This window comes from Olea europaea, chromosome 15, assembly GCF_002742605.1.
Source record: "Olea europaea var. sylvestris chromosome 15, O_europaea_v1, whole genome shotgun sequence".
NCBI classification, from domain to species: Eukaryota; Viridiplantae; Streptophyta; class Magnoliopsida; order Lamiales; family Oleaceae; genus Olea; species Olea europaea.
The window spans coordinates 29,604,278-29,631,714 of NC_036251.1; the positions used below are offsets into that span (position 1 = coordinate 29,604,278).

At 33.0% G+C, this 27,437-nt stretch overlaps 1 protein-coding gene, 1 long non-coding RNA gene and 1 pseudogene across 2 annotated transcripts; all 3 read left to right on the plus strand.

The window, feature by feature from the left end:
* The first annotated feature begins 1,770 nt into the window (after window positions 1-1,770).
* On the plus strand, window positions 1,771-2,643 carry LOC111411530 (annotated as a pseudogene).
* Window positions 2,644-17,769: 15,126 nt separating this feature from the next.
* LOC111410822 lies at window positions 17,770-20,136 on the plus strand. Its single transcript, XM_023041385.1, has one exon. It carries the CDS (start codon window positions 17,945-17,947, stop codon window positions 19,877-19,879), a length of 1,935 nt encoding a protein of 644 aa, XP_022897153.1. The 5' UTR covers window positions 17,770-17,944; the 3' UTR covers window positions 19,880-20,136.
* A 2,929-nt stretch (window positions 20,137-23,065) lies between these two features.
* Window positions 23,066-25,207, plus strand: LOC111410823. Its single transcript, XR_002705767.1, has 2 exons — window positions 23,066-24,057; window positions 24,637-25,207. It is a non-coding gene; the product is annotated as an uncharacterized LOC111410823 (long non-coding RNA).
* Window positions 25,208-27,437: the final 2,230 nt, after the last annotated feature.

The window sequence follows — 27,437 nt, forward strand, 5'->3', positions numbered from 1 at the left end:
TTTTTTCTTTCAAATTAGGGCTGAAACAATAAGAGCTTGTTTGATAGTGAATTTTCACCCTCAAAAATTTAATTTTTTTACCGTTATTTCATCATTTTAGTCGTCATATTTGATTTCTTCTCTCACAAATGACCTTCACTTTTTTTCTAATAATCAAAAAATCTATTCTCAAAATTATTATCGAACAAGCCCTATATCTCCAGCACATAAATCCTATAGGTTTTGAAAGGGTTAACAAAACTATTTTTGTTTCAAAATCGACTCTAATTGCACAGTAAAAAATCATTAATTTTTGGATTGAAAATTCTTGAAAAAAGTAGAGGGGGATTTCTAGGGCTGCAGTGTACTAGTGTAGAGGCAGCATTGCCTGTGAGTGAGTGTGTGATGGAAAAGACGAGAGAGAATGATTAGATGGGTTACTTCATGTCAACTTGCTGTAGTACTGTGACCGCAGTCTATGTTTGCTTCACGCAATCTGATCTCCCCCATTTGCCCCGTCTCCCTTTGCCTGACGTGGCTTTAAAGATTGTACTTTTGCACCAAAACCACTTTCAGCTCCCCAACCACGGCCTACCAACATATTTACATGTATATTTATCTAAAAAATATAAATTATCAGATTTTGTGATTAATTGATAATTTTGAGTTAATGTTTTATTTCTTACTCTTTAATATTTATATTAGTCAAAGTCATCGTACTAGATATGACTTGAGTGCTACGATGATTGGCAAAAGATCATGATCCCCAGAATATAAGAGCATGTTTGGTAATAATTTTAAGTAAATTAAAATCAATTTTTTTACCCTTATTTCACTATTTCAGTCGTCATTTTTGAATTCTTCTCTTATAAATAGGATCCACTTTATCTCTAACAGTAAAAAAAAATGAATTCTCAAAATCTCCACCAAACACCCTCTAAACCCTTGTTTGAGCCCCATTTTTGTAGAAAAAATGAATTTTTGAATAGTGTATTGATGAAAAATGTGTGGTTAAAAAATAAAGAAAATTATTAGATTTGTTTGTAATATTATTTTATTGAAAAATGTGTTATTGAAACGATATTAAAATACTGTTGAAAATTTCATTTTTTTTCAAAGAATGAGATTCAAATAAGGGCTATCAATTCAGATTTAAAGTTTTGCATGCTCACTTTAATGTTTGTCGGCACAAAACAATTGAAAACAAATAATCTAATTAAAATAGAAACATATACATTTCAAATAATTTGAGTTCCTTTAAACGACATTTATATAAAATATTCAAATGGAGTAAATGATATTAGCATTACCTAATTTTTGGGCCTTGAACAATCATCTCAAGCCCTTATTTGGTTCCACTAAAAAAACTCTTTGATATTTAAGTCAAAGTTAATAATTAATTTTAATAATATATTTTTTAAAATTCTCAATTTTTAACTATACATTCTATCAAATTTTATAATATCTATTAAAAACTTGATTTTTATCTAAATCAACATTGGCTAAATATTGAACTGCTTACTATCTCGATAAAATAACAAGTAAACATGAAATGATAATATTGAAAAATTTTAGTATTTTAAACTCGCAACAGGTAAAATTTTAGTATTTTATCAGTGGACGCCGGACAGACCACCAAAAGTTTCTTCAATTTCTTCCATGTCACAAAATAAGCCAAACAGCAACAAACCCTATCTTTTGCTCTCTCCAAATCTTTAACTCGCCCTTTTCTGCTCCCACAAAGCAAAGGTGGTATAGGAATCCATCTTAAAGAGAGACAAAGAGTTAGTGATGAGTAGTCAGAACGGAAGTGGTGGTGGGCCTTGTGGTGCCTGCAAGTTCCTTAGAAGTGTATAAAGGGTTGCATGTTTGCACCATATTTTGACTCAGACCAAGGCACCACTCACTTCGCCTCAGCCAGCAATGCTTCTGAGAATTCCGCCCCACAAACGCTTCGACGCGGTGGCTACTCTTTGTTATGAGGCTCTCGTAAGGGTCAAGGACCCTGTCTATGGTTGCGTTGGCCACATCTTTACTCTTCAGCAACAGGTATGGATGGATCACCATCCCCACTCACCGGTCACCCCCCCATGTTCTATTACAATTAAGAAAAAAAAAATGGTAATCTGATAAAGTTTCCTTCTTCTCCAACAACTTAACCTTTCAAATTAGAGCGTTTGACAGGTTTTGATCTACAACAGACAGTGGTACTAATCTTGGCATCTAGCTATGATTTTAGGTCGTTAATTTGCAGGCGGAGCTGGCATACGTTCAAGCTCGCATATCAACTTTGCACCGCATTCCACCACCTCCTCCGCCTCCTCCACCACAACCACCGAGTCTTTCCTGTTCCAATGTTCAGTCCGCATTGGGTTTCATGTGCGGTTCTTGTTGGAATGGAATGCGGAAGAAAAATTAATTAGAAATTAAAATTTTCTTTCAAGCTACCATAGGTACCTGATTGGATATATTTTTCAAACTTCAATAATTAGATCCTGTCTAGTTAACTCTAGACCACTCATTCTAATTATTAGTCTTTACTTTTTTCACTAAAGGCAAATGACTGAATTCTTGGAATATATAAGATCACAGAAGTCAATAAATCTGTAATACTTTCCTTTGACCTACAGTATATGTATTTTATCCCCGTTCGAGATTCGATAATTAGGTACGAACATAAATGACTGTTTTTCCCTTTAATTATTCTCACTAACTTAAGTTTTTTTTTTAACGGCCCTGTGAACAAATCACAGATATCGAAATTTAGCAGTCGCTAAACACTGAGCTCATATTTTAACCGTTCAACAGAAAATACTTATATAGTCACTCTACCCATTTTTCAGGTTGACGATTCTCGACACGAATTCATATTCTCTACTATGCTCATTCTCAAGTTCCCAACTCATCAAAATATTTGACCAATCAACTTGATTTCACCCATAGATAAATCAAAGAACAATTAAAATTGCAAAAAAATATACATAATCCTGTCAAAGGATTCAGATGAAACACGCAGCTGTCAAGTGGAATTTAATTCTCCGTATGGTCATGCTGTAGAATTAAATTCAACATGTGATCCGTTCAATACACTCCAAGTGTATTAGTGTCACCTTTTACTATTTTTTTGATAAGGACAAATCACAAATATGAATAATGAATTGATCAACAATACAACCTTCCAATATAAGGTGTCAACCCTTATACATTGATTTTGAACAAATTATTTATAATCAAAATATAAGTTGTCACACTGTATTTCTCAACGCAAGTACTGAACTCATATTATTACAAGTGATAACATGCATTTTAATTTCGCATGCTCAATAATAAATAAATGCAATAAATAAAGTAAACATAATTTTATTCAATAAAAAATTATTGTTATTTTTACATCAGTAAAACTATACTATATGAGTACACAACCTAACAAATCTCCCACTTGCCATAGAGTATATGTTTCATGTCCTGTAACCCCATGTCCTGCACATGTCCATTAAAAACCTTAGTCGATAGGCTTTTTGTAAATGGATTCGCGAGGTTATCCTTAGTAGCAATTTTACTGACAATCACATCTCATCTATTAACTATTTCTCTCAAGAGATGATATTTTTGTTCAATATGTTTACTCCTTTGATGACTCTTTAGTTCTTTAGTATTTGCCACTGACCCACTATTATCACAGTATAGTGTCAGGGGTTGTGCAGATGCAGATACTACCTCGATATCCGGTAGGAATTTTTTGAGCCACATTGCTTCCTTAGCGGCTTCACAAGCTGCCACATACTCAACCTCCATGGTGGAATCAGCAATATATGATTGTTTGATACTTCTCAAAATAATGGACCCACCACCAAGTGTAAACAGTGATCCTGATGTAAACTTGCGAGAGTCCTTATCAGCCTGGAAAGTTGAATATGTATAACCCACTAGACCAAGATCTGGTGATGAGTAAATTAGCATGTAATTCCTTGTCCTTCAAAGGTACTTCAGGATATGTTTTACAGCCACCCAGTGTTCCGATCCAGGGTTAAATTGATATCGATTCACCATACCAACAACATAACAAATGTCAGGTCTAGTGCACAACATAGTGTACATGAGACTACCAAATGCCGATGCATAAGGTACCCTACTCATGCGTTCAACCTCTTCAGGAGTCCTAGGGGATTGATTCTTAGAGAGTTGGATGCCATGTCTGAAAGGTAAATTGCCTTTCTTGGAATCTTGCATGGCAAATCTGACAAGTATCTTATCAATGTATGAAGCTTGGGATAGAGCTATTTGCTTGTTCTTTTGATCTCTTAAGATTTGAATGCCTAAAACATGGCTAGCTTCTCCCAAGTAGAATTTTCAATGAGTAGAATATCATCCACATATAACATGAGAAAAATTACAATTTTCTCATGTATCTTCTTATAGACACAGGGTTTGTCAAAGTTCTAATAAAAATCATATGTCTTAATCACTTCGTCGAATCTTTTATTCCAAGATCTTGATGTTTGCTTCAACCCATAAATGGACTGCTGAAGTTACAAACTCGAAATAACAAATTACATCAAAGACTGGCCACAAATAATTCGTTCATAGTTTAAAATAATCCATTCATTCAATCAACATATAAAATTTTCCTAGACATCGCTCGATTAGAACATGCAACTAAGATTCAAAAATAACAAGCACGAGAACGATCTAGATTGCTCTGATACCAGTTGTTGGAATGCGAAAGCGAAAGTAATCAAAATTTAATTTTTTTTAATTTAATAAGCAAGATCATCTAGACGTTCATGTGTATATGATAACAAAATTAAAGGATTCGAATCTTTTACCTAAATTCAATTATCAACCTTGAATTAATTCTGGTCCACGAACTTCCGTCTACTTTAATTACAAGAATTTTGGTCCTTCAAGCATTCTATGGTATTCTCCAACGCAAATATTACACTAGTGTGTAAGTAACTTCTTTCAATTAATTCAGAAACTAATTCTTGAATTTTGGACTATAAGAAAATAATATATTTTCTCTCTTTTTTTCTCTACAAATTTGAATCTTATGGAATTTTGAATGTCGTAGTATTTTTTTATCCATCTAGTCTCTATTTTTAGAGAAAAAGATGATACAATTCTAGTACAAATATAATTCTACATTCAAACAAGAGTTCTAATTAAAACTCAAGTAGGAGTCCTAATTTAAGATCAATTCTAATTAGTTTATATTTAATTGCATGTTTAGTTCTAGAACTTCAATTGCAATTACAATTAAGTTTATAACTTTCATATTAATTACAATCAAGTACAAAACTTTATTGTAATTACAATTAAACTCAAAATTATTATAATTACCACAATTAAGTTCCAATACTTTATGGAGCTACCACAAGGATATGATTGGACATATATTTTTCAAGCTCTAATAATTAGATCATGTCTAGTCGACCCTAGACCACCCAATCTAATTATTAGTCTTCACTTTTTTCACTAAAGGCAAAAGACTAAACTCTCGAAATATATAAGATCACAGAAGCCAACAAATCTGTAATACTTTCTTCTGGCCTGCTGTATATGTATTTTATCCCCCTCAGAGATTCCATAATTAGGTACGAGCATAAATGACCGTTTTGCCCCTCTAATTATTCTCACCAACTTAAGTCTCATTTTCTTCAATGGTCCTATGAACAAATCACAGATGTCAAAATTTAGTCGTCGCTAAACACTGAGTTCGGATTTTAACCGTTCAATAGAATATATTTAAATAGTCACTCTACCTATTTTTCAGGATGACGGTTCCCGACACGAATTCATGTTCTCTACTCCGCTCATTCTCAAGTTCCCAACTCATCGAGATATTTGACCAATCAACTTGATCTCACCCATTGATGAATCAAAAAATAATTAAAATTAAGAAAAGATAAATATAATCCCGTCAAAGGATTCAGATGAAACACACAGCGGTCGAGTGGAATTTAATTCTCCGCACGGTCATGCTATAAAATTAAATTCGACACGTGGTCCGTTCAATACACTGCAAGTGTACTAATCTCACTTTTAACTATTTTTGTGATAAGGACAAATCACAAACATGAATAATAAATTGGTCAACACTACAACATTCAAATATAAAGTACCAACTCTTATACATTGGTTGTGAACAAATTATTTATTATCAAAATATAAGTTGTATCTCACTGTACTTTTCAACGCAAGTACTCAACTCATATTATCACAAGTGATCACATGCACTTTAATTTCGCATGCTCAATAATAAATAAATGCAATAAATAAAGTAAACATATTTTTATTCAATAAAAAAATTATTTTTATTTTTACATCAGCAAAATTATATTATATGGGCACACAACCCAACAGTTCTAACATAATGACTCATTTCGAGACCTCCCAGTGTGAGGAAACCTCAACAGAAGTTGCGAGCTTTTGTAATGCAGTTGATGAAGAATTAGAAGATGGTGATCTCCAGTCACTATATATTTCTAGATGCTTAGATGTTGTTAAATTCAGGCCTTCCACTTCACACTGAGACCCGTTTAACCAATCTTTGAATGTGTCAATTAGAATCCTAATAATTAGTCTAAATTTCGGACCTGCTTTATTTTGAATTAACCATTTTGACCATTTGATGCTTCTCTTGATTAACAGTATGCTGCTGCTTATTTAACTCTCATTAGCATTCATATTTTGTTTTTTCTTTTTCAAGATGTTTGGTATAAGATTGTTCAACAATAAGGAATGTTTGTTTGTGGTATCGTCTTGTTGTCCTTCAATTTTCAAGTCATAGGCAGCTGCATCACAGTAGTTATTAACCCAAATGTAGTTTTTTCTTGATCAAATTCTTATATGCTGGTTATTTATTTGATCCATAATATGCATTGCAAGATATTGGCTCACATTCTTGGAACACGCGTTCTTTTGAGTTTTCGTTGGATTAAATTGTTTGGCTGAATTTATCCCCTGTTTGGTATTGTTTTATAGCATATTTTAATCTAAATCAAAGTCAAACAATCAATATTAAACACATTTTTTTATTGGTTGCACAACTTTTTAGCTATACATTTTAAAAACTTTTATCAAAATTTATTAAAAATCTAATTTAGATCCACATCAAATAGACGAGTTTTGATATTATAGATATTAGAGGTCAAGGTTCTATCTTAAAAGAGTAATAATATTTAGCATTAACACCAATTCAGTGATAGCACCAATGGCATTAAATTATAAGTTTAATTAAATGAATAAAATAATTTAATATTTAATTGAACTTATTGCGTAATGACACATAAACTGATTCTAGATGGCACTAGTGGCATTAAATTATAAGTTTAATTAAATGAATCACATAATTTAACATTTAGTTGAACTTATTTGCATAGTGGCACATAAACTGATTTTAAATAGCATTATTCACTTTAAAAAGTCCATCTTTTAATCAAAGTAATATGTTGTTAATTTATTTTGATTTATAGTTGATTTGGATTATCCCTTAATAAATCCAATTTGATGGTCGTGAATTTTATTCTTGGGAATACAAAGGATACAAAACACTACGCCTCCATTTGAATCCTATTTTTGGAAGTTTAACATTTTTCTGTCAAATTCATTTTTAACTACATTCCTTAAAATAAATTTGCACATGAATCTAATACTTTTACCTAATACAAAACGTGACAAGGAAATTTCATATTTAAAATATTATCACTCATTTCAAAACTAAGATATAAAGTTTAAAACTTCAAACATCATATATTAATTAAATTTTAGTTTTTTAATAATTAATTTAAAATATATTTTATAAATTAAATATATTAACGTCACAATTCTATACAATTTGGTCACAATTATCAAATTAATTGGTCATAAATTAATTTCCGATCACAAATAAAAAATGTATAGGTTACAAATTATTTCACGGTTATGGATCAAAAATTTCATAATTTACAATTTGTTCATCGATCACAAAAAAAATAATTCTAGGTCACAATTTATTTATCAATCATAAATCACAAATTTTACAAGTCACAATTTATTACAAAGCTAAAAATTATCAATTATTGAATATAAATTAACCAATTTTTAGGTCATATATCATTTATTGGTCACAATCAATTAAATAATTAGCGATCTCCACCAATATTAGCTATCATTTTCTCACCATTACCTCCAGTCGCACCTTTGCCAACACCGTCGTCCAACAACATCAACGCCACTGTATGCTTGTAGCATCGCTGCGCCACAACCAGCATTACCTCTAACAAACTATTATTTTTCAACTTCAAAACCACCACCACCCCACCACCAACAAACCACCATTTTCAACTAAAAATCACCACCAGTGTCAATGCCAACAACACCACCACCACCATTATCACCATTGTCACCACCACTGTCTTACCATCAACGTCATAGCCAGCATAAGCTGCACCACCACCTCTTGTACCAAAAATCACAACCACCATCTCTACCATGAAAGTTCACGCATAACTAACGAAGAGGGGGTAAATTGATTTTTAAAACTTTTTCGAAAATTAATTCTAAACATAAACCAATATGATAGCAAATATGTCAATTAAACAAATAGGCACAAATAAGAAAACAAACAAAGACTAAATTGATAAAATCAAATAATAAGCTTAAGTATAAAAGCAATAAATAAAAGGGAGAGAGAATGCAAACTATATAATTGTGGAAGTTCGATCCAAAGCAATGATTTACGTCCTTCGTTACCAAGCTCTTCAGCACGAGTAAGATCTTTGCACCATGTTGATTGACTTATGGTGCAATCCAACCCTTTACAACGTTTTCGATGACTTACAAACAAGGAGTACTGATCTTTTATAAAGTTAAGCTTTACAGAACTGCTGCAATACAACCCACACTATTGAGTTTTATGGGATCTCAATATGACTCACACGATGACTTACAATAATGAACATCAATCCTTACACACGTTGAGCTTTCCGGATCTCAACATGACTCACACTTTATCAAAGTAATTTTACATTCAAATCCTCTCTTAATAAATAATACAAAAAATTAAGTACTAAGGGATGCTGATACTTCAATGAATAGTAACAAATGATAACCCAAGTGTTAGATGAAAAATTTTGATGAAAATGACAATTAAAAATTAGATTTAATCAATCAAAATATTTCAATGAGAAGACGAAGAAAAATTAAATGCTATGTAAATTCAAATAATCTTCTCAAAAAATATCTCTCTTTTAATGAATGATTATAATGGATCAAGATTTAAGAGAGAAATGAGAAACTTTAATGAATATGATGTTTTTACAAGTTTGATTCGATCGATTAAAGTTTTTCAATGAGAAGATTAAGATGAAGTAAATATTATGTAAGTTCAAAAAGATCTTCTCAAGAAATATCTCTCTTTAATGAATAAGTGAAATAAATTAAGCACTAAGAGATAAATAAGAAATTTTGATGAATATGATAATTTTAAAAATTTGATTCAATCAATCAAAATTTTCCAATATGAAGAAGTTGAAAAGTTTATATAATATAAGTTCAAAGAACTTCTTCAAGAATATATCTCACTTTGAAGATTGATGTAAATAAGTTAAACACAAAGAGATATTAAAAACTTCGATGCCAAATATATGCAAGTTTAAATAAGAGAATGATTATAACTTTATAGTAAAAATATTAATCAAAGTATGAGTGATGAAATGACGAAAGTATAATCATTTGGATAAGATTTATATACATTCCAATCAATTATATGAAAATATTTAGTATAAATTCAATTTAGCCACATACTTCAAATTCATTAAAAACTCAATTACTCACAAGATGCCAAATATATGCAAGTTTAAATAAGAGAATGATTATAACTTTATAGTAAAAATATTAATCAAAGTATGAGTGATGAAATGACGAAAGTATAATCATTTGGATAAGATTTATATACATTCCAATCAATTATATGAAAATATTTAGTATAAATTCAATTTAGCCACATACTTCAAATTCATTGATAATTTCCAAATTTAGTGTTTAAGAAAAGGAATTTGCAATCAAAACAATTTTAAGTAAACAATTTTCATTTAGCATAATTCTAATCATTTCTTGCGATGTGCATTCTTCCTTTCTACAACCCCATTTTGTCGAGGAGTTCTAGGAGCCAAGATGTAATGTCCATAGTCATCAATTTTGCAAAAATCACCAAAATCAATATTATCAAATTCTTCATCATAATCACTCCAAACATATAGTAGTGTATCCCTTTTCATTTTGAACCTTCTAAATATATTTAAATGATTCAAAGTTTTATACTTTAGGTTCAAAAATAGGATTCAAGTGAATCTAAAAAAGTCATCAACAACAACGAAAGCATAATACTTACTATTTGAACTTATGATTATAGATTGTCCAAAATGATTCATGTGAAGAAGTTGAACATGTTTTGTAGTAAAAAAGTATTGCTTAAGTTTGAAGAAACTTTTCACTTGTTTTCCAAATTGACATGCCATAACAAAAATAGTTTTTGGAAATATTTGAAAGTTGGTCCATGCAAACATGACTCTAATCTCCTATGCCACAATCAATTATCTTTTAAAATGCGATAAACATTTTTCTTCACTTTCAAAATCATAAACATCCTTATTTTTGCTTTCTATAAACATAACTCATTTTGATGTAGCATCCTTCATAAGGAAGGATCAAGTTTGATATGATAGCATTTAGCACAAAATTGACTAAAAAAAATAGATTATATTTAATGTTTTTAATTAAGAAAACAATTTTCAATAAAAAGAAGATGGATGATAACCAATAATTTCAATGATTTATTTTTTTTACATTATTTTCAAAAGCATCAAGACTACCATCCTTCTTTTTGAAGTTTGAAAATAAGATTGAACAATTGATATTAAAACGTAATAGGTCACATTCAATTTGAAATACATAAAATCGAATTTATGCACGACCGGACATCCTCTTGACATATCCGGACGTCTGCATAGGGATCCAACTTTCTGTCAATCTGGAAGATGGATTCGGATGTTCGTTCCCTATTTTTAATAAAATTTTGAAATTTATTATCATAGAGGCATAAATCAATAGTTTTATCAACAAATGAACATAAACACATTAGTCACATATTTCAATTTCATCTAAAGTTTTCCAAACCTCTTCAAATATGTGAAAGTCAATTAAGAGCCAAAGGCTTAGTAAAACTATTGGCCATCTAATTTTTCATATAGCTAGTAAATCAAGGTCGGTGCCTTTGAATGCCAAAGATCTAATATCTTAGTGCCACTAAGACATCTAAAAATCTTTTTTTTTTCTCATTACAAAGGTGCTATTCTTTACAATTAAATTGAAACATGGCAAATAAGCACATACCAAACATAATATCGGGTCAACTGTAAGTTAAGTAAGAAGAGTTCGACCGTACCTCGATATTTTGATGTATATACGAATATACACTATCGTCCAATTTGATTGATAACTTCTTTAGAGTGTTTATTGACTCCAATTCTTTCATTTTGAACTCTATTCTTTATTTTTTAGAATAGAGGTTGTTTCCCGATCATTGCTGAAACATCTACTAATTCAAGACGGTTTGCTCTTTATTTTCTTTGGTACTTACAAATAATTTAGTTTTTGTTCTTTGGTACCCATACAACTTTGGGTCCTTAATTGTTAGTGTTTGTAGACTTTGGAATCCACTTGTATTTGCTCTCAAAGTGAAACCTCTTTTTGATTAAACAATTAGAAAATACATGTCCATTTTTGTTGCAAAAATTACACGTCACATTTTAAATAGGAAAAATAGAAGCTTTAACAAAGAAGTTTTCAAAGCACTTTTGTTTTAAAAATGGTTTATATCTAACTCCTTTTTTTATGAAAAATGCATTTTTGTTCATCAAGCATTAAATCAAAAATTTTCGTACCTTGAGTAAATTTGTGAATAATTAGAGCCAAATCTAAAATATTTTCTTTTAAAGAGGAATTATCCTTAATTAAAGAATCATAATTGAGTTTTTCTTTTTCAAAATTATTTTGAGTTTCTAAAATTTTATTTACTTTTTTTTCCAATAAAGAATTTTTCTTTTCGAGAGTGGAGTGTTTGAGAGCAAGTTTTTCAAATTCTTCAATAAGTTCATCATATGAAATAGATAATTCATCATATAAAGAATCGTCATTCGTGTTTACCTCATTTTCAAAGGCCATGAAGCACATGTTTGCAATTTCCTCTTGACTTTCATCTTCTTCATGGTCATCATCATTACTCGCATCCCATATTGATTGAAATGCTTTCTTTTTTATGAATCTATTCTTCTCTTCACCATTTTCTTCTTTCTTTTTGAATTGATGATTGTTGCGAAAACTTTTCTTTTTCTTAATAAGAAGAACCAGATCATCAAGTTCTTCATTATTCAACTTTTCACTTGAAGTGCCTTCATCAACTATTGATTCTAAAGCATTTTGGCACCTTTCTTCTTCTTTTCTTTTCATTGTTTTCTCCGTCGTCTCACTGCGATTTGGCTCATATGTCATCAATGTTCCATAGAGCTCTTCCAATAGATAAGTTTTGATATCTTTGGTGTTCTCTATCAACATTCTCAATGGGCCTCATTCTTCTAATAGCGACCTAAGCATTTTACTCACAAGTTCATCGTTAGTGAATTTTCGATCAAAGCCTTTGAGGCCATTAACAATATTCGCTGAAACGAGTAATCATGTCAACAATCAATTCATTCTTTTTCATAAAGAAATTTTCGAAATCTTTAACTAAAAGATTTATGTTAGTTTCTTTCACTTCACTAGTTCCAACATGAGAAACTTCTAAAGCATGCCAAATATCATAAGCGGAATCACATGTGCTACTACAATTAAATTCATTTCTATCTAAAGCACAATAAAGTATATTTTTTGCTCTAGCATTCAACGTTAATTTTTTTTTTTTTTTTTAATCTTCATCATTGTATTCCTCTCTAAGTTTTGGAATGATTTGATTCGGCTTACCATTAATGTTAATAATTTTTGTAGACACATAAGGACCAAATTCAATATCTTCCCAAATATTATAATCTATTGATCGAATAAATATTATTATTTTAGCTCTCCAGTAGTTATAATTTGTACCATCAAAAAAGGAGGACGATTTGTAGAATAATCCACCAGATTTTGAAAAACATGGTTAGCCATCGCTCAAGATTGTAGAATCTAAATTCAAAGTGAGCACCTTACTCTGATACTAATTGAAAGCCTATAAATGACTAACCAATAGGGGGTAGTTGGTTTTTAAAAAATTTTCGAAAATTAATTCTAGATATAAATCAATATAATAGCAAATATATTAATTAAACAAGTAGGCATAAATAAGAAAGCAAGTAAAGACTAAATTGATAAATTCAAATAAGAAACGCAAGTATAAAAGCAATCAGTAAAAGAGAGAGAGAATGCAAACGATATAATTGTGGATGTTCGATTCAAAGCAATGATACATGTCCTTCGTTACCAAGCTTTTTGGCACGAGCAAGGCCTTTTCACCATGTTGATTGACTTATGGTATAATTTAACCCTTTACAACGCTTTCAGTGACTTACAAACAAAGAGTGCCAATCTTTTACAAAGTTGAGATTTCCGGGATCTCAATACGACCCACACTATTGAGATTTCCGGGATCTCAATCGGACCTCAATATGACTCACACGATGACTTACAATAAGGAGCATCAATCCTTACACGATGTTGAGCTTTCTGGGACCTCAACACGACCCATACTTTATCAAAGTGATTTTACAATCAAATTCCCTCTTGATAAATAATACAAAAAATTAACTATTAAGGGATGCTAACACTTCAACGAATAGTAACAAATGATAGCTCAAGTGTTAGATGAAAATTTTTGATGAAAATGACAATTAAATATTAGATTCAACCAATCAAAGTATTTCAATGAGAAGATGAAGAAGAATTAAATGCAATATAAATTCAAATAATTTTCTCAAGAAATATCTCTCTTTTAATGAATGATTATAATAGATCAAGATTTAAGAGAGAAATGAGAAACTTTAATGAATATAATGCTTTTACAGGTTTGATTCAATCAATCAAATTTTTTCAATGAGAAGATTAAGGTGAAATAAATACCATGTAAGTCCAAAAAGATCTTCTCAAGAAGTACCTCTCTTTAATGAATGAGTGTAATAAATTAAGCACTATGAGAGAAATAAGAAACTTCGATGAATATGATAATTTTACAAATTTGATTCAATTAATCGAAGTTTTCAATGTGAAGAAGTTGAAAAATTAATACAATATAAGTACAAAAAACTTCTTTAAGAACATCTCTCTCTTTGAAGATTGATGTAAATAAGTTAAACACAAAGAGATATTAAAAACTTCGATGAAGGAAATAATTCAAGAAATTTGATTTAACAATCAAAGTTTTTGCAATAAAGAAATAAATGAAATGAAAATAAAAATTAAGCGAAAAGAAGATTTTCACAAATATATCTCACTAGGAAACTCTCTTCATAGTTCTTGTAATGAATGGAAGTAAAGTGATATTTATAGAATTTAAAACGAAAAGTTTCTGTCCAACCGGACGATCAAACTACCCGTTGTGCAACGGTAAAAGAAATTGACCGTTGGCGAATCGAACTTTCGGTTGACCATTGACTTTTTTTTTCTTTTTAAAGAATTGCAATCCAAGTTCAAGTATGATTTTGAAAAAATCAATCTTACTTTTGATTAAAATATTTTATGCAATTGGTAGTGAAAAATAACTTCTCGTGCATAAAATGATTTTTTAGCCATTATCATTAATTACTAAGAATAAAAATATTATACCTTTACATATGATTTAGAATGTCTAGTCTTTGATCTTGTTTTGAAGTTTCTTTAATGTTTTAAATTTTTGATCTTTATCTTTCGTGTCATTGGTCTTCAATACTTGACTTCGATATTGACTTTTCTTGATATTTATCTTTTAAGCTCCCCTCTCGAATGATTTGACTTGAATATGTAAGCAACTTCCAATTTGATCTTCATTTCAAGTCCAATATATAATGCTTGATATATTTTAACATTGAACTATCATCACTCAAAATAAATTGTTGGAAACAATATTAATCTTATTTGTTATGATTAAAACGTTGAGGATGAAATCAACCATAGGTCAACACATCACACCACAACCATCATTGAAAGCCCAAGACTAGCTAATCAAGAGGGGGTGAATTGGTTATAACAACTTTTTCAAAAAATAATTCTAAGTATTCACTTAAATGCAGCAATTAATCAAATATTTATAAATATGAAAAATAGCAAAGATTGGGATGAAACCATAAGTAATAAATAAAAGCAAAGATAAGTAAAAGGGAATATAAGTCAAACGATATAATATGGAGGTTCGATCTAATGCAATAATCTACGTCCCTCGTTACCTAGCTTTCCATCACAAGCAATGTCTTTTTCACTATATTAATTGACTTATGGTGCAATTCAACCTTCTTACAATACTTCCGGTGACTTACAAATAAGGAGTACTGATCTTTTTATATCATTGAGCTTTTCGGGACCTCAACCGACCCACAATTCAAAATTCAAAAAAAATTGAAGTTACAATCAAAGATTTTTCTCTTAATTAATGATATGAACTTAATTAAGAATTAAGAGAGAAATAGATACAACACTTCAATAAATTACAAGGAATATAGCTCAAGTGTTGTATGAAAAACTTTAATGAGATACATGATTTTGCAAAATTTGATTACTCAAAAAGTTTTTCAAGAAGTAAATAATTTGATCTTATAAAGATTGAAAATAAGATAGAAAATATCAATAAATAACTCTCTTAAAATGCTCAAGAATTGTTGTTATAAATGAGGAAGTCAAGAGGTATTTATAGCACTAAAACGGGCAAAAATTCTGTCCGTCCCGACAAGCCATCTGGATGTCCGGACTCAATCGGACGAGGTAAAAACTAGCCATTTGAGTCAGAGTTAGAACGGTAAAATAAATTTACCATTGGGTCATCCGGATGTCCGGTTGACCATTTGGATGTTCGGTTGGGCAGAAATGCGTTCGGACAGTTTTCTTTCTTAATGATTTTGATCCATGTATGTTTTTGAATGATTTTCTTTACTTATTTTGTAAGGATAATTATATTTGTAAATATTTGATTATGAAAATCGAAATACTTATGCAAATATTATTTTGTGACGTGATTTTATTTTAGTACATGAAAATTCTTTTGAGCTATAGTCGATGCTAAGAATTAAGGTGTTTTACGTTTTCTTATAAATTTATATTGTCTATATCTAATGTCTTCATGGTTAGTTATCGATCTTTTCTTCTAAGTGATTCTTGACGTCAATGCTTGATTTCAATCTTTATGTTCGTCAATCGTCAGAATTATCTGTCCATGTGCATGTCTACTGCAATAATCAGTATCAATACTTGAATTCAATTTGTTAGAGATAAACACAATTTATTTGTGATAATCAAAATATTAAGGATGAAGTCAACCATAGGTCAACAATCGTCTCCGCCACCACTGCATTACTACCACCGCCTTATCGAATCCACAGTAGACTGTAGTCAACGATCACGACGTCCCTGTAAGCTGCATGCTGTGGCAACGATGCCTACTACTACTTGTAGTGAGGCACCACGTGCAACGTTTGCACAATATCAGTGCAAGAGAAGCAGATTGGTGTAGCGATTGTGGTGCGTTGGGTAGTAGCATGGTCTCACTGCAAGAAGGGTAGATCGGCACCAGAATAGAGATAGTGAGCTAGTAGATAGAGGGATAAAGAGAGAAGATGGAGAAAACTGAATTAGGGTTGGGTGTAAAAATAGGATGAAAAATAGATTGGGTAGGGTGGCATTTGACGGTGTTTGTAGATAAATATAATTTTATAATATTATTATTAATAATTAGAAGATATTTTTTAAATAAAAATTCTTTCAATCTTATTTTTGAATTGAAAACTTAAAAATCCCGTGTGTGGATGTAATTTCCTCAACGTGACATCAAATGGCACCCTAGTCATTAGACTGGACTTCTATAGGTCTAGGCCTCTCACTTCACTTTGGGCTTGACGATCGAAGTGATTTGAACATTTTACTCTTTTTTCCCCTTGTGTTTTGTCCTTTTGGTCTAGTGATCATTCTTGGTCCTCCATTACGACAATCAATTCTACTAGGCATTTCTATTTGTGTTCTTTTGATTTCTTCGAGATTGTCTACTTTATGGATCAAAAAAACATATATACACATGTAGGCAAATGGAAAGGACGAGTGTTAAAAGAACGAGGCGTTGCATTTTATTAAGCTTGGTACAAATATATTGGGTCTGCATTTTTTCTGAATGGCCCTATTCTCTGCAAAAAAAAGGAAAAAGAAAAAAAAGGAGGTCATGCAAAAATGTGCACATAAGTAAGACCCTGATGCATACTATTCGAACACTTCAATTTTACAAAGAATTTTGTTATTTGTACATCTCGTTCTGCATAATGTTTGATAGAAATAAAAAAAAAAAAAAAAAAAAAAAAAAAAAAAGAAAAAAAAAAAAAAAAAAAAAAAGAAAAAAAAAAAAAAAAAAAAAAAGAAAAAAAAAAAAAAAAAAAAAAAGAAAAAAAAAAAAAAAAAAAAAAAGAAAAAAAAAAAAAAAAAAAAAAATGATATTATATAAAAAAAAAAAAAAAAAAAAAAAAAAAAAAAAACTATACATGTGGTAAAACAATTTAAAAATGAATAAAACGTTTTCAAATTATTCAAAAATTTCATACTGCTCCGCTCTTCTTGATTGACACGAGTCAAAAGATCCATTCTAAACCTATTTATTAATTCTTTAATTGATTATTGGTTTCCTCGCACACAGAGAATTTAGAGAGAGAAAACCCGAAACTTTGTTTGTTTATGTCAGAATCACTGACTGAAGAGTTTCCATAGACAATCAACTGAGAAGAAGAGTCTCATGAATCCAAGCAAAATTGAAGATGATCTGTTTAACCATCTTGGCCCACCACCATCCCACCATGAACGGTATATTGAGCATCGTCAACCTGAGTCTCAGCCGTCCATTGACGACGATGCCTTCTCCCTTGACCTCTTCCGGGAAGAGGACGACGATGATGTCAGCCACACGTCATCCGACGGTGAAATCCCTATTTCCCTTCCAAACGATCGAAACCCTAATTTGGCGAGTTCCCAAATTGAGGGTAATGGGAATAATGATAATAGGGCAATTGATCGCCGCTCCGTGCATATTAGTCCCGAGGCTCACGTATCATCGCAATTTTATACTTTCAATAAGGAATCCCATGCTTTGATGATCCAGTGCTTGATTGAAAGCCGGCTTGCTACACCGGAAGAAATCCGGGCTGTGACTCCGACGGCTGTGCTTGCCAGTTGGCGGTCCGTGTGGAAGGACCGTAACGAGGATACTGCCTACTTGACCGCCTGGAAGCGGATCCAGGACAAGCTAACAGTCCAAGTTGCGGACACCGCCTCGGCTTCTGCTGCGGCTGGTAATAATAATTTCCTCTGCTTCAAGAATAATTGTAATCAATTTGTTTCCCATAGAGATCAGTGGCAGGATATAGTCATGTCATTTCATGGTGATGCGGATTTAAAACACTTGGGACTTAAAGAAACCGTGGAGAGAATCAAGCAGGTGTGGACTGTGGGTGCTAAATTTTATGGTATTCCAGAGAGTTATATTAGGACATATGTAGCGTCCTGCCCAGTATGCTTGGATGAATCTTCTGGGTGTGCGCCTCGCTCAAAGAGGCGCAGATTTGAATATACAGAGTCTTTTGATGTGCCCGCCAAGGAAGTGCCCGTTAAGTTGCAACAATTGGCTGCTAAGCATAAGGTGGTATTGTGCATAAGACAGAAGTATATTAGGTACAAGCCTTTTATGGCTGAGGTCAAGGATTACGCTTGTCATAGGGCAGGCGAGCCTGCATCTAAGAAATCCCGGATTTTGAAACGGGAGCCCTATGCATCAAAGAGGTGCGGATGTGGGTTTCGGATTCGGGCGATAGTTCCAATATCAAATTATAACGAGAAGGATAAGACATTTGTCTATGAGGATGAGGGGACAGCTGTGTTTAAGCTGTATGCGGTGCATTCAGGGCATGAGCCAGGGCCACTGGATGGGAATGCGAGGATAATGCATCGAATGGTTGGACATAAAGGGGGATTTATGATGGACCATGATACACTGTTTGGAATGTCTGAGGAAGGGGAAAATGAAGATATCAGGTTCCTGGGAAAGAATACTGGGGACATACAGCATTTGGCTTTGCAGAAGGTTCAGGAATTAAGGAATGAGTTAGGGTTGCTTGAAGGGAGAATCATGACGATCCAGCCCTCACTGTTAGGTTCTTTGACAAATGAGCTCTTTGACATTACCCATAAACTTAGAAATATAACAGAAGATGGCTCAAAATCGGTAGGGTTGCCTTCAGAGAAGCAGCACCTGGATGATGTCTTGGTGGTAGAGCATGATTTGCCAGATTGGTGTGATGATCATCGTCCACAGATCTATGGTGATGGCAAAGATGCTGATGTTATTGAAGATGATGAGGACAGCTTTGGGCGAACTCTTGGGGAGGTTGCATCTTGGGGTCGGATGAGGACTGAGAGTAGGAACGAGAAGAATTTGCTAAGTGAGACTTGTAAAGAAGAGAAGTGGTTAAAATGTGGCCAGTTCGATGAGAAGGATATGCTGTGTGATTCGAAGCTGATCAAGCCCTCAAGGCATGAGGAGGCCGTGGATCCAGATGTAGGTCTTGCTAGTATACAGGTGGACAGCTTCTATCCTGAAAATTCAAAATGGTTTGACTTTCCTTGTAGATTAGACCCTGATGCAGATTGTGGCAATGGTGGATTTGAGCATGGATAGATCTTGTAGATATTAGTTATTTTTGTGAACCCACTTAGCTTACCGCTCATCCTTTGCTCTGTTGGAAGTGGGTTGTATATTCTGTGCGCAGAACTTGAAGCCTTTACATCACTGTCAATCTGTTGGCACCTTCATTGACTGTAGAGTATTCAATTTGGCACTTATTGCATATACTTCTAATGCCTTGTTATTGGCTTTTAACATTGAACTTGATTGTTCTGCTATGCACCGTGATTGGCATTTCTTATTTTGCTCTATTTTGTCCACTATTGTTCATGCTTCTCTGATAACAGTTTTGTTGCTTACAGATGCTTCTATTTTTATTGTTGCTGATGTTGTATTAGTAGTGCAGTCATCGAAGATAGCTTATTATATAATCATTTAATATATGAAGTAGTACATTATCCCATCTACTCTTAGGCGATTTAGTAGCATTTTGTCACCGTAGTCGTGCTAAAATGAAAATCATGAATGGGATATCATTTGACACTTTTAAGTCACGTCAGGCTAGTCTCAGATACTAGCTTCTTGTGCTCCTCGTTATGTACCACCACGTGAAGATTTTAGAGATGAGTCGTATGAGTGTTTGTTATTTGGAATCCAATATCGGTACTTGATTAAAAGGAGAGATCGTCCTCCTTGTTTGGATCATATTCTTAAGGATAAGTTTTCATTTTCATTGTTATCAGTTGTTGAGTTTTGATATTTGGTTTTTTTGAAAGATTGTCTACTGTGGTATGAGTTCAGAGACTTAACTTGGAGATTGATGGTAGCTCTTTTGTGATTTATCCACTTGACAGGGTCGAGTTCTTCTTCCACCCCGGGATAATTGATGAGAGCATCACCCTGTTTGGCCATCTTATTTTGTTTTGGACTATTTAACTTTTGCTTTATTAGTTGGGTTTGTATTATGGGCGGCCCAAGTCCCATAACCATTAGGGCTATTTTTGTTATTTATATGCTTGTATTGAACTTCCAAAGATAGATGATAAATGAATGATAAAAAATTGCTTGTTGATCAACTTTATTCTCTTCCCCGGCTTCTTCTCCCACTGGTCTTCTTCTCGGGTTTTTCCCCTTTATCTCTGGTTTCTCTCCCCCCCCCCCGCCCCGCCCCCCTACTTCTTCTCTTTTTCTTCTTCCCTGCTTCTTCTTGCTGCGGTTATCTTCGCCTCTGCTGCTTATAATTTCTCTCTTGGAATTCCCAATTGATCCAACATCAGCCATTGAGATATTTTAAAATTGTCCATAAATTTAATGTGTCAATTGATATTATATATTATGAATAATCTCTTCAATTGATTTTATATGTGAATAATCTCATCAATTGATTTTATATATTATGAATAATCTCATTATACCATTGGTACATGTTTTCCTGTCATTATGATGTACCCAGAAAGTTTTGGTAAGAGGCGATAACTGTTCGGAATGGATTGATCATTTGTTTGTTTTGTGAAGTCATTTAAAAATGGCTTGTTTATCTTTTTGTTGTTCAGTTTTATATCTGCTTCAAACTGGTTCCTGAACTATTTTAAATTGCTTTCCTTTCTATCTGATTATTAATATCATAATATGCATGTTCAATATCTTGAAATTGATACCTGCTGGCCATGATTATAGGCTTTCTGGTTAATACTATGCTTCATGTTTGTTACTTACGAGGCCAAATCACCCGTATTTATTCTGTAAAGTTGTAAAATTTTATATTTCTCTTCAATATTAATTTGGCATTTTCTCTTATGAACAGCGAATGATGTACCTGACCTAGGAAAGAGTGTCAGTTTTACTTGTATAGCTCACCTTTCTCCTGGACTGAGGTTACGGATCAATTAGTTACAGTCTCGGTCTAATGTTTCAGAATTCAGTGAGATTTGAGAGAGTTCTAGATACCGGATAGAAAGCCATTTAACTCAATACAGCAAAAATTTTCTTTCGGTAAGTCTGCTAAATAGTAGTCTTTTTCTTTCCATCTGCTAAAGTTTGAAAGACCTGTTCTGTCTATCATGCCTGGCCTGGAATGTTAATGCTCTCTGTTCAATGATCCGCACCCCTCCTTTGGACAATAGAAATGATTTGTACTTTCTTCTAGTTTCTTGATGAGGATTTAGCGTTTTTGATCAATATTTCTTGAAGAGTGTTCACTCACAAAACTATACCCAAGGTATTCATCTTAAAATTAGCTATTATCTGAGGGGAGGGAAGATCAGAGGGGAATTACCATAATTTAACTAAGTGTCTAATCTTCTTAACGTTGTGCCTATTTTGGTTTGAAGCTTTGTTTGACTAGTATGAGCATTGATTCTAATGCAAGGACAGTTCCTGCACATACCTAGATTACTAAAATTTTGTTGATCGTGTTGAATAAAGAATGAACCATTGGGTTTTCTTAAATATTAGATCGAACCAGAATTGTTATAGGAGTATGGAGTTTGATATACTCGCTGGAAAAATTAAATGAAAGCCGATGTTGAATCATTTGGCAAGTTCTAAGTTGCCACCATGGGTTAGCATTTCCTTGAACTGCGTAGAACATCAAGAAAGAGTATTCTCTTAGTTTCTCTTAGTGCTTGGGCTGAAGAATTATTTATCTGTAAGAATAGATGAAACATAACCATAGCTGGTTATTATTAGCCATTGGCACGAGAATATTTATCTATGATCTCTTTTGATGCTGTAGTCTTGTTTCATTTATTCATTTTGCTAGTAAATCCTAATGAGGACACTTGAAATCTTCTGGAATGGTAATTGAACTTGATTTTCTTTTCCTCCTGGTGATATCGTAATGGTGTTTGGATTGCATTATCACTTAATACGGGCATCTTGTTCTAGAAATCAGATTTAAATCTGTTGTTTGGGCTTTAGATTTACTGTGCATGGTTAGGTATGGGTTGGAGTTGTGTGTCAGTTACACGCCTCGTGCTGCTGAACACGCTTTACTGCATTTTCTGGAACTTCCATGTTAATGTGAATGCTATGATGCACCGCACATGTCCAACACGATACGTGACGGATACGCCTATGCCAACACGTGATTTTTAAAAAAAGTATTGACATGACACGTTTTCGACACGTTGATTAAATTTTTTAAAAATCCTCATTTATATAGTATAAATTTAGGTTTATACTTGTTATTAATTTTTTTTTTTGTTGAAACCTTTTAAATATGAGTACCTATTTGTTATTTACTAGTAAGTTTGAGTTAAAAATATAATATTTTTGATAAAGAATGAAAAATGTTTATGGTAGAATGTCCGAGCAGTGTCGGTATCGACACGCTACTCTAATTGAAGTGTCCGTGCTACAGTGTGTGAATGTATTGTGCCTGTCTATTATTCAAACTAAGCACAATCTGTTTCCTCAAATCTTCTGAATTAATCGTGCTTGAAAGTTGCTTCGATTTTGACATGCTTGAAATGACTGAAGTATATCGAATTCTACTGACATAGTCATATATTTCAACGTATTATGATGCTTTTGAGAAAAACTCCAGATTTGTAATAAATTTTCTCCTTGAAATTCTGTGAAAGGTAAGTAGTCAGTGACGTCAATTAGAGGAATATTAGTTAGCTTTGATTATTGCATTGTTTATTGGCATTGCTGTGGAGTAACATGCCCTTTTTGTCATTGGCAAACTGTGTAAATATGTTCATTTCCATTATTTATTTCGGTTTCATTGGCGTCAAGGCAACTGTGGAGATATCGACGCAAATTGGGATAGCCTTGGAGGGAGAAAGAGCAATTGAAATCTTGTACTTTGGTGTAAGAAATTGTTAGTGTTTTCTTATTCTGCTCAAACTGAGATCCTCAGGGTTTTCCTGTGGACAAGATACTCCACATTTTTAATGTATTTTGGCAAGTTGATTGTGCAATGGGGCTATCTACATTCGCAGTTTGTTGGAATCAGTATTTCAATTATCCTTGTATCCTTCAGATTGTTATTCTCCTGCGTTAAACAAAACCATGCCTTTCAGCAGGAAAAAAAACAAGACTGTTTTAAGGCAGAGAGTATGCTTACTCTTGAATTAACTTTCAAATATTGTATATTGTTATGTGATTGGGACAGAATAAGCTTCGGGAACCATTGACAGTCATGTTGGAAGCACTTTTAGGGTCGAACGCAAAGCAGCACAGCTCAACCAGCCATCACTAAAATGGTTTCATCACATGTTCTTCTGGTAGAATTCTATAGAACTCTCTTACTTGGAATTTCCAGGTATTATATACTAATACCTGAACATGCCTTCGCATCCGGTTTCATTGACGATGGTTTGAGAGTATCTGCTTAACGTTTTATCTTGATAGGCCAGCCAATTTAATTTAGGCCCTCTTTGTGGCCTTCAATTTCAAAAATTGGAGTATGGAATAGTGATTGATGTTGAAATGTGTGGTTAAAAAAGAATGAAAAGTTTTTTATTTGTGTAATATTATTTTAATGAAGAATGTGTGGTTGAAAATGAGTATCGTAGAAAAAATAATGTGGTAGAATGTGGGAAAATGGTTGACAAACAAGGGCTTACCTGTTTGTCAAACTAGGCAAGTAATAAATAATCTGTTGATTATAAGATCATTTGTATCCGTCTCTATTAGTCTGTCAAGTTCTTTTGTAAGATTGCAATGTTTTTCACTGTTTGTTGCTGCTTATTGTTTATCCAGGAAAGATGGTCATGTCTGGTAGCCCAATAAAACAGCATTCCTTGAAAGCATCACATTTTTTTGCAATGTATTTGACTATTTAGGGCTGATTGTTTATCCAGGAAAGGAAAACATGTCCAGTGGCCCAGTAGAAGAGCATTCTACGAATACATCAAATTTGCTTAACACTGAATCACAGCTGACGGAAAATCTGCTCTCCTATATCATCCAATTCCAGCTCCTACAGGCATGTACTCTTTCCAACTTCAGTGCAACTCCAGCGAAGAATGTTTCGGCTTTTGACAAGAACAGGGGGATAGATAGAGGAACACAGGAGTACTGCCACTGGTTTGAGTAGTGGTGGATAAGTGGATGGAATTTGTGATTTCAGTGAGAGGTTGGAAGTTGAAAATCTCAAAATTCCTTGAGAATTATGTACTTCGACACAAGAAAATATCAGAATTTCATGTAGGATTAAAGGTGGTGTCCTTGATGACAACCTTGGACTTTTGTAGCAGATTCAAGAATGTTAGTTTGAGAGGTGGCGTGGACCATTTCTACTTAATCTGCTTGTAGTGAAATTCCTCATTTTTATTCCCTGCATTTTTTTTAGTGCTCAGTTTTATCGTATAAACTTTGATAAATTGTAATCACAAAAAGGTAATTTAAATATATATGTTTCCTTTATCCTTACCAACATAGTTATTAAACCTGAACTGGACCGGCCGGTTCGAACCGGAAACCGTTGAACCGGACTATGGTCCGTTTCGAATCAGCTCAGATTTTAACTATGTTGCTGACCCAAGAAAAACCCGGAAGAACCGCTGGTTTTCAATTGAACCGCTGGCCCAATTACAAAAGAAACCGCCCGGTCCATATATATTAAAACCTGACACCAAATTCTCATTCTGATTCAAAATTGAGAACCCTAAGCAAAGCAACCGGCAGCCGTCCTTTGCAACCAGTAATTTCACTCCCAAAAATCCAAAAGCATCAAATTTCAAGTTGTTATTAGATGGAAGAAGAAGATGTAAGTTTAAATTTTGTGATTTTCTTTGTAAATTTCAGTTTTTTGTCCTCAAATTATGGAAACTCAGCAAATGGTTGGACGATTATTCTCAAATAAATAGATAGGTAAAAGTAAAATTTATTGATTTCTGGAAACTGGAAGTTTCCAAGTAATCACATTTTGTAGTTTGGTGTGACTGTACCTTCTCAAACATTTTTTTAATTGCCTATGTACATTATGTTGAAGTTTTACCAATGAAAGTAGAAACCATGTTTGTAACAAGGGAAATGCTATATGTACCAAATCATTTACCAAATAGATGATCGAATTGACAAGTGTCGTGCCCTCATTGGAGTGGATTGGAGGGGCGCCACTTATCAATTCGGTCAAAAATTAGTTAAGACATTTGGTACAAGTAGATTAATTTTTGTAGTGTACAGATTGTGACTATACCTTCTCAAATTTTTTTAATTCTGATTTTGTCTTATTATTCATGTCATTACATTTGACAAATATTTTCGTGTATATATATTTTGAGGAATAATATTATTTGCCAATTGAAGAAAGTGGAAAGTTGTCCTACTTAATTTATCTTGGTCGTCCCTCCCCTTTGTTTGTGATCGAGAATTTGAATTTGTTCTTAACTGCAGAATTGAATTATATTAGTGCTAATTAAATTTTGTTCTTATACTCGAGAGGATGATTATTCTCAAATAACTACTGGTTAACCCATGAGCTCGGCTTGGGCTCGTGGCTCGTGAAAAACGAGCCAAGCTCGAGCCGCTCGCGAGCTTGTATTTTTTTTTTTTTATTTTTTTGGACAAGAGCTCGTGGGCTCGACCAGGCTAGGCTCGTGATGAGCCCGAGTAGCCCACGAGCAGGGTTTTAACGAGCCGACCGTCGGCTCGGCCCGTTTGACATCCCGTAGTTTCAATTTTCAAGTTCTCCATCAGTTTCTGTATTTAATTTGTTTTAGTATTTTTGTTTTTGGATTTTCTATTTGTAAAATTCCAATAATCGTATGTCGATCAATTGTTATTATTCAGTAACTCAGTTAGTTGATTAGCTTTGTAAGTCTGCTTCGATATTTGTTCGGGTCTTCCTCTCACGCGCATTTCCTACAATTGGTCATTAAAAAAGCAATATTTATTTGGCTATGCGTGCAGAATTTGTAGTGGTTTTGAGTAGTTGACTGTAAATAGAATTTGCAGAATTATCAGAAAGTTTATCTTTCTCCACACGATTTGTAGAGGGTCAGAGAGTAGAAAGGTGAGATGGAGAAGTTTTAATATTCGGTTGAATCATTTGGTGTTGCAATTTCTTAATGTTTCCCATTGTTTGAGGTTCTCGTAATGATATATAATTCAATATGTGTTTGTGTCTTTGTATAGTTCATTGGTGATGATAGTATACCACATTGTTCTCTACCAAAAAGTCATGCTAGAGGAAAGACGGATATAGCATGGGGTCATTATAAAGAGAATATTGAAGCTAGTACTAATGGGAAAAAAAAAACTTGTTTGCTTGTATTGTGGAAAGACTTTTGTTGGAGGGGGTATTAATCGAGTCAAAAACACTTGGCGGGAGTAAAAGGTGAAGTAGATTCTTGTCGTAAAGTACCTCCTGATGTTAGATTTAAAATGAAAGAAAACTTGGACACATTTGCTGCAAAGAAGCGTAGAACTCAAGAAGTTCTTGATTAGTGTAATTCACATAGCTCTTATTATCGAGAACAAGAAGAGAATGTATAGAGATTTAGATAATGATGATATTCAAGAGATCATCCCTCCTAGTTCTAAAGGAAAGAGTATAGCTATGTAGACAAGTCAACGAAAAGGAATGTGAGCAAAACATTTAAAACAACAAAAAGGAATTAGTTCCTACTTCATGCCAAGAACGGAACCTGGTAACCAA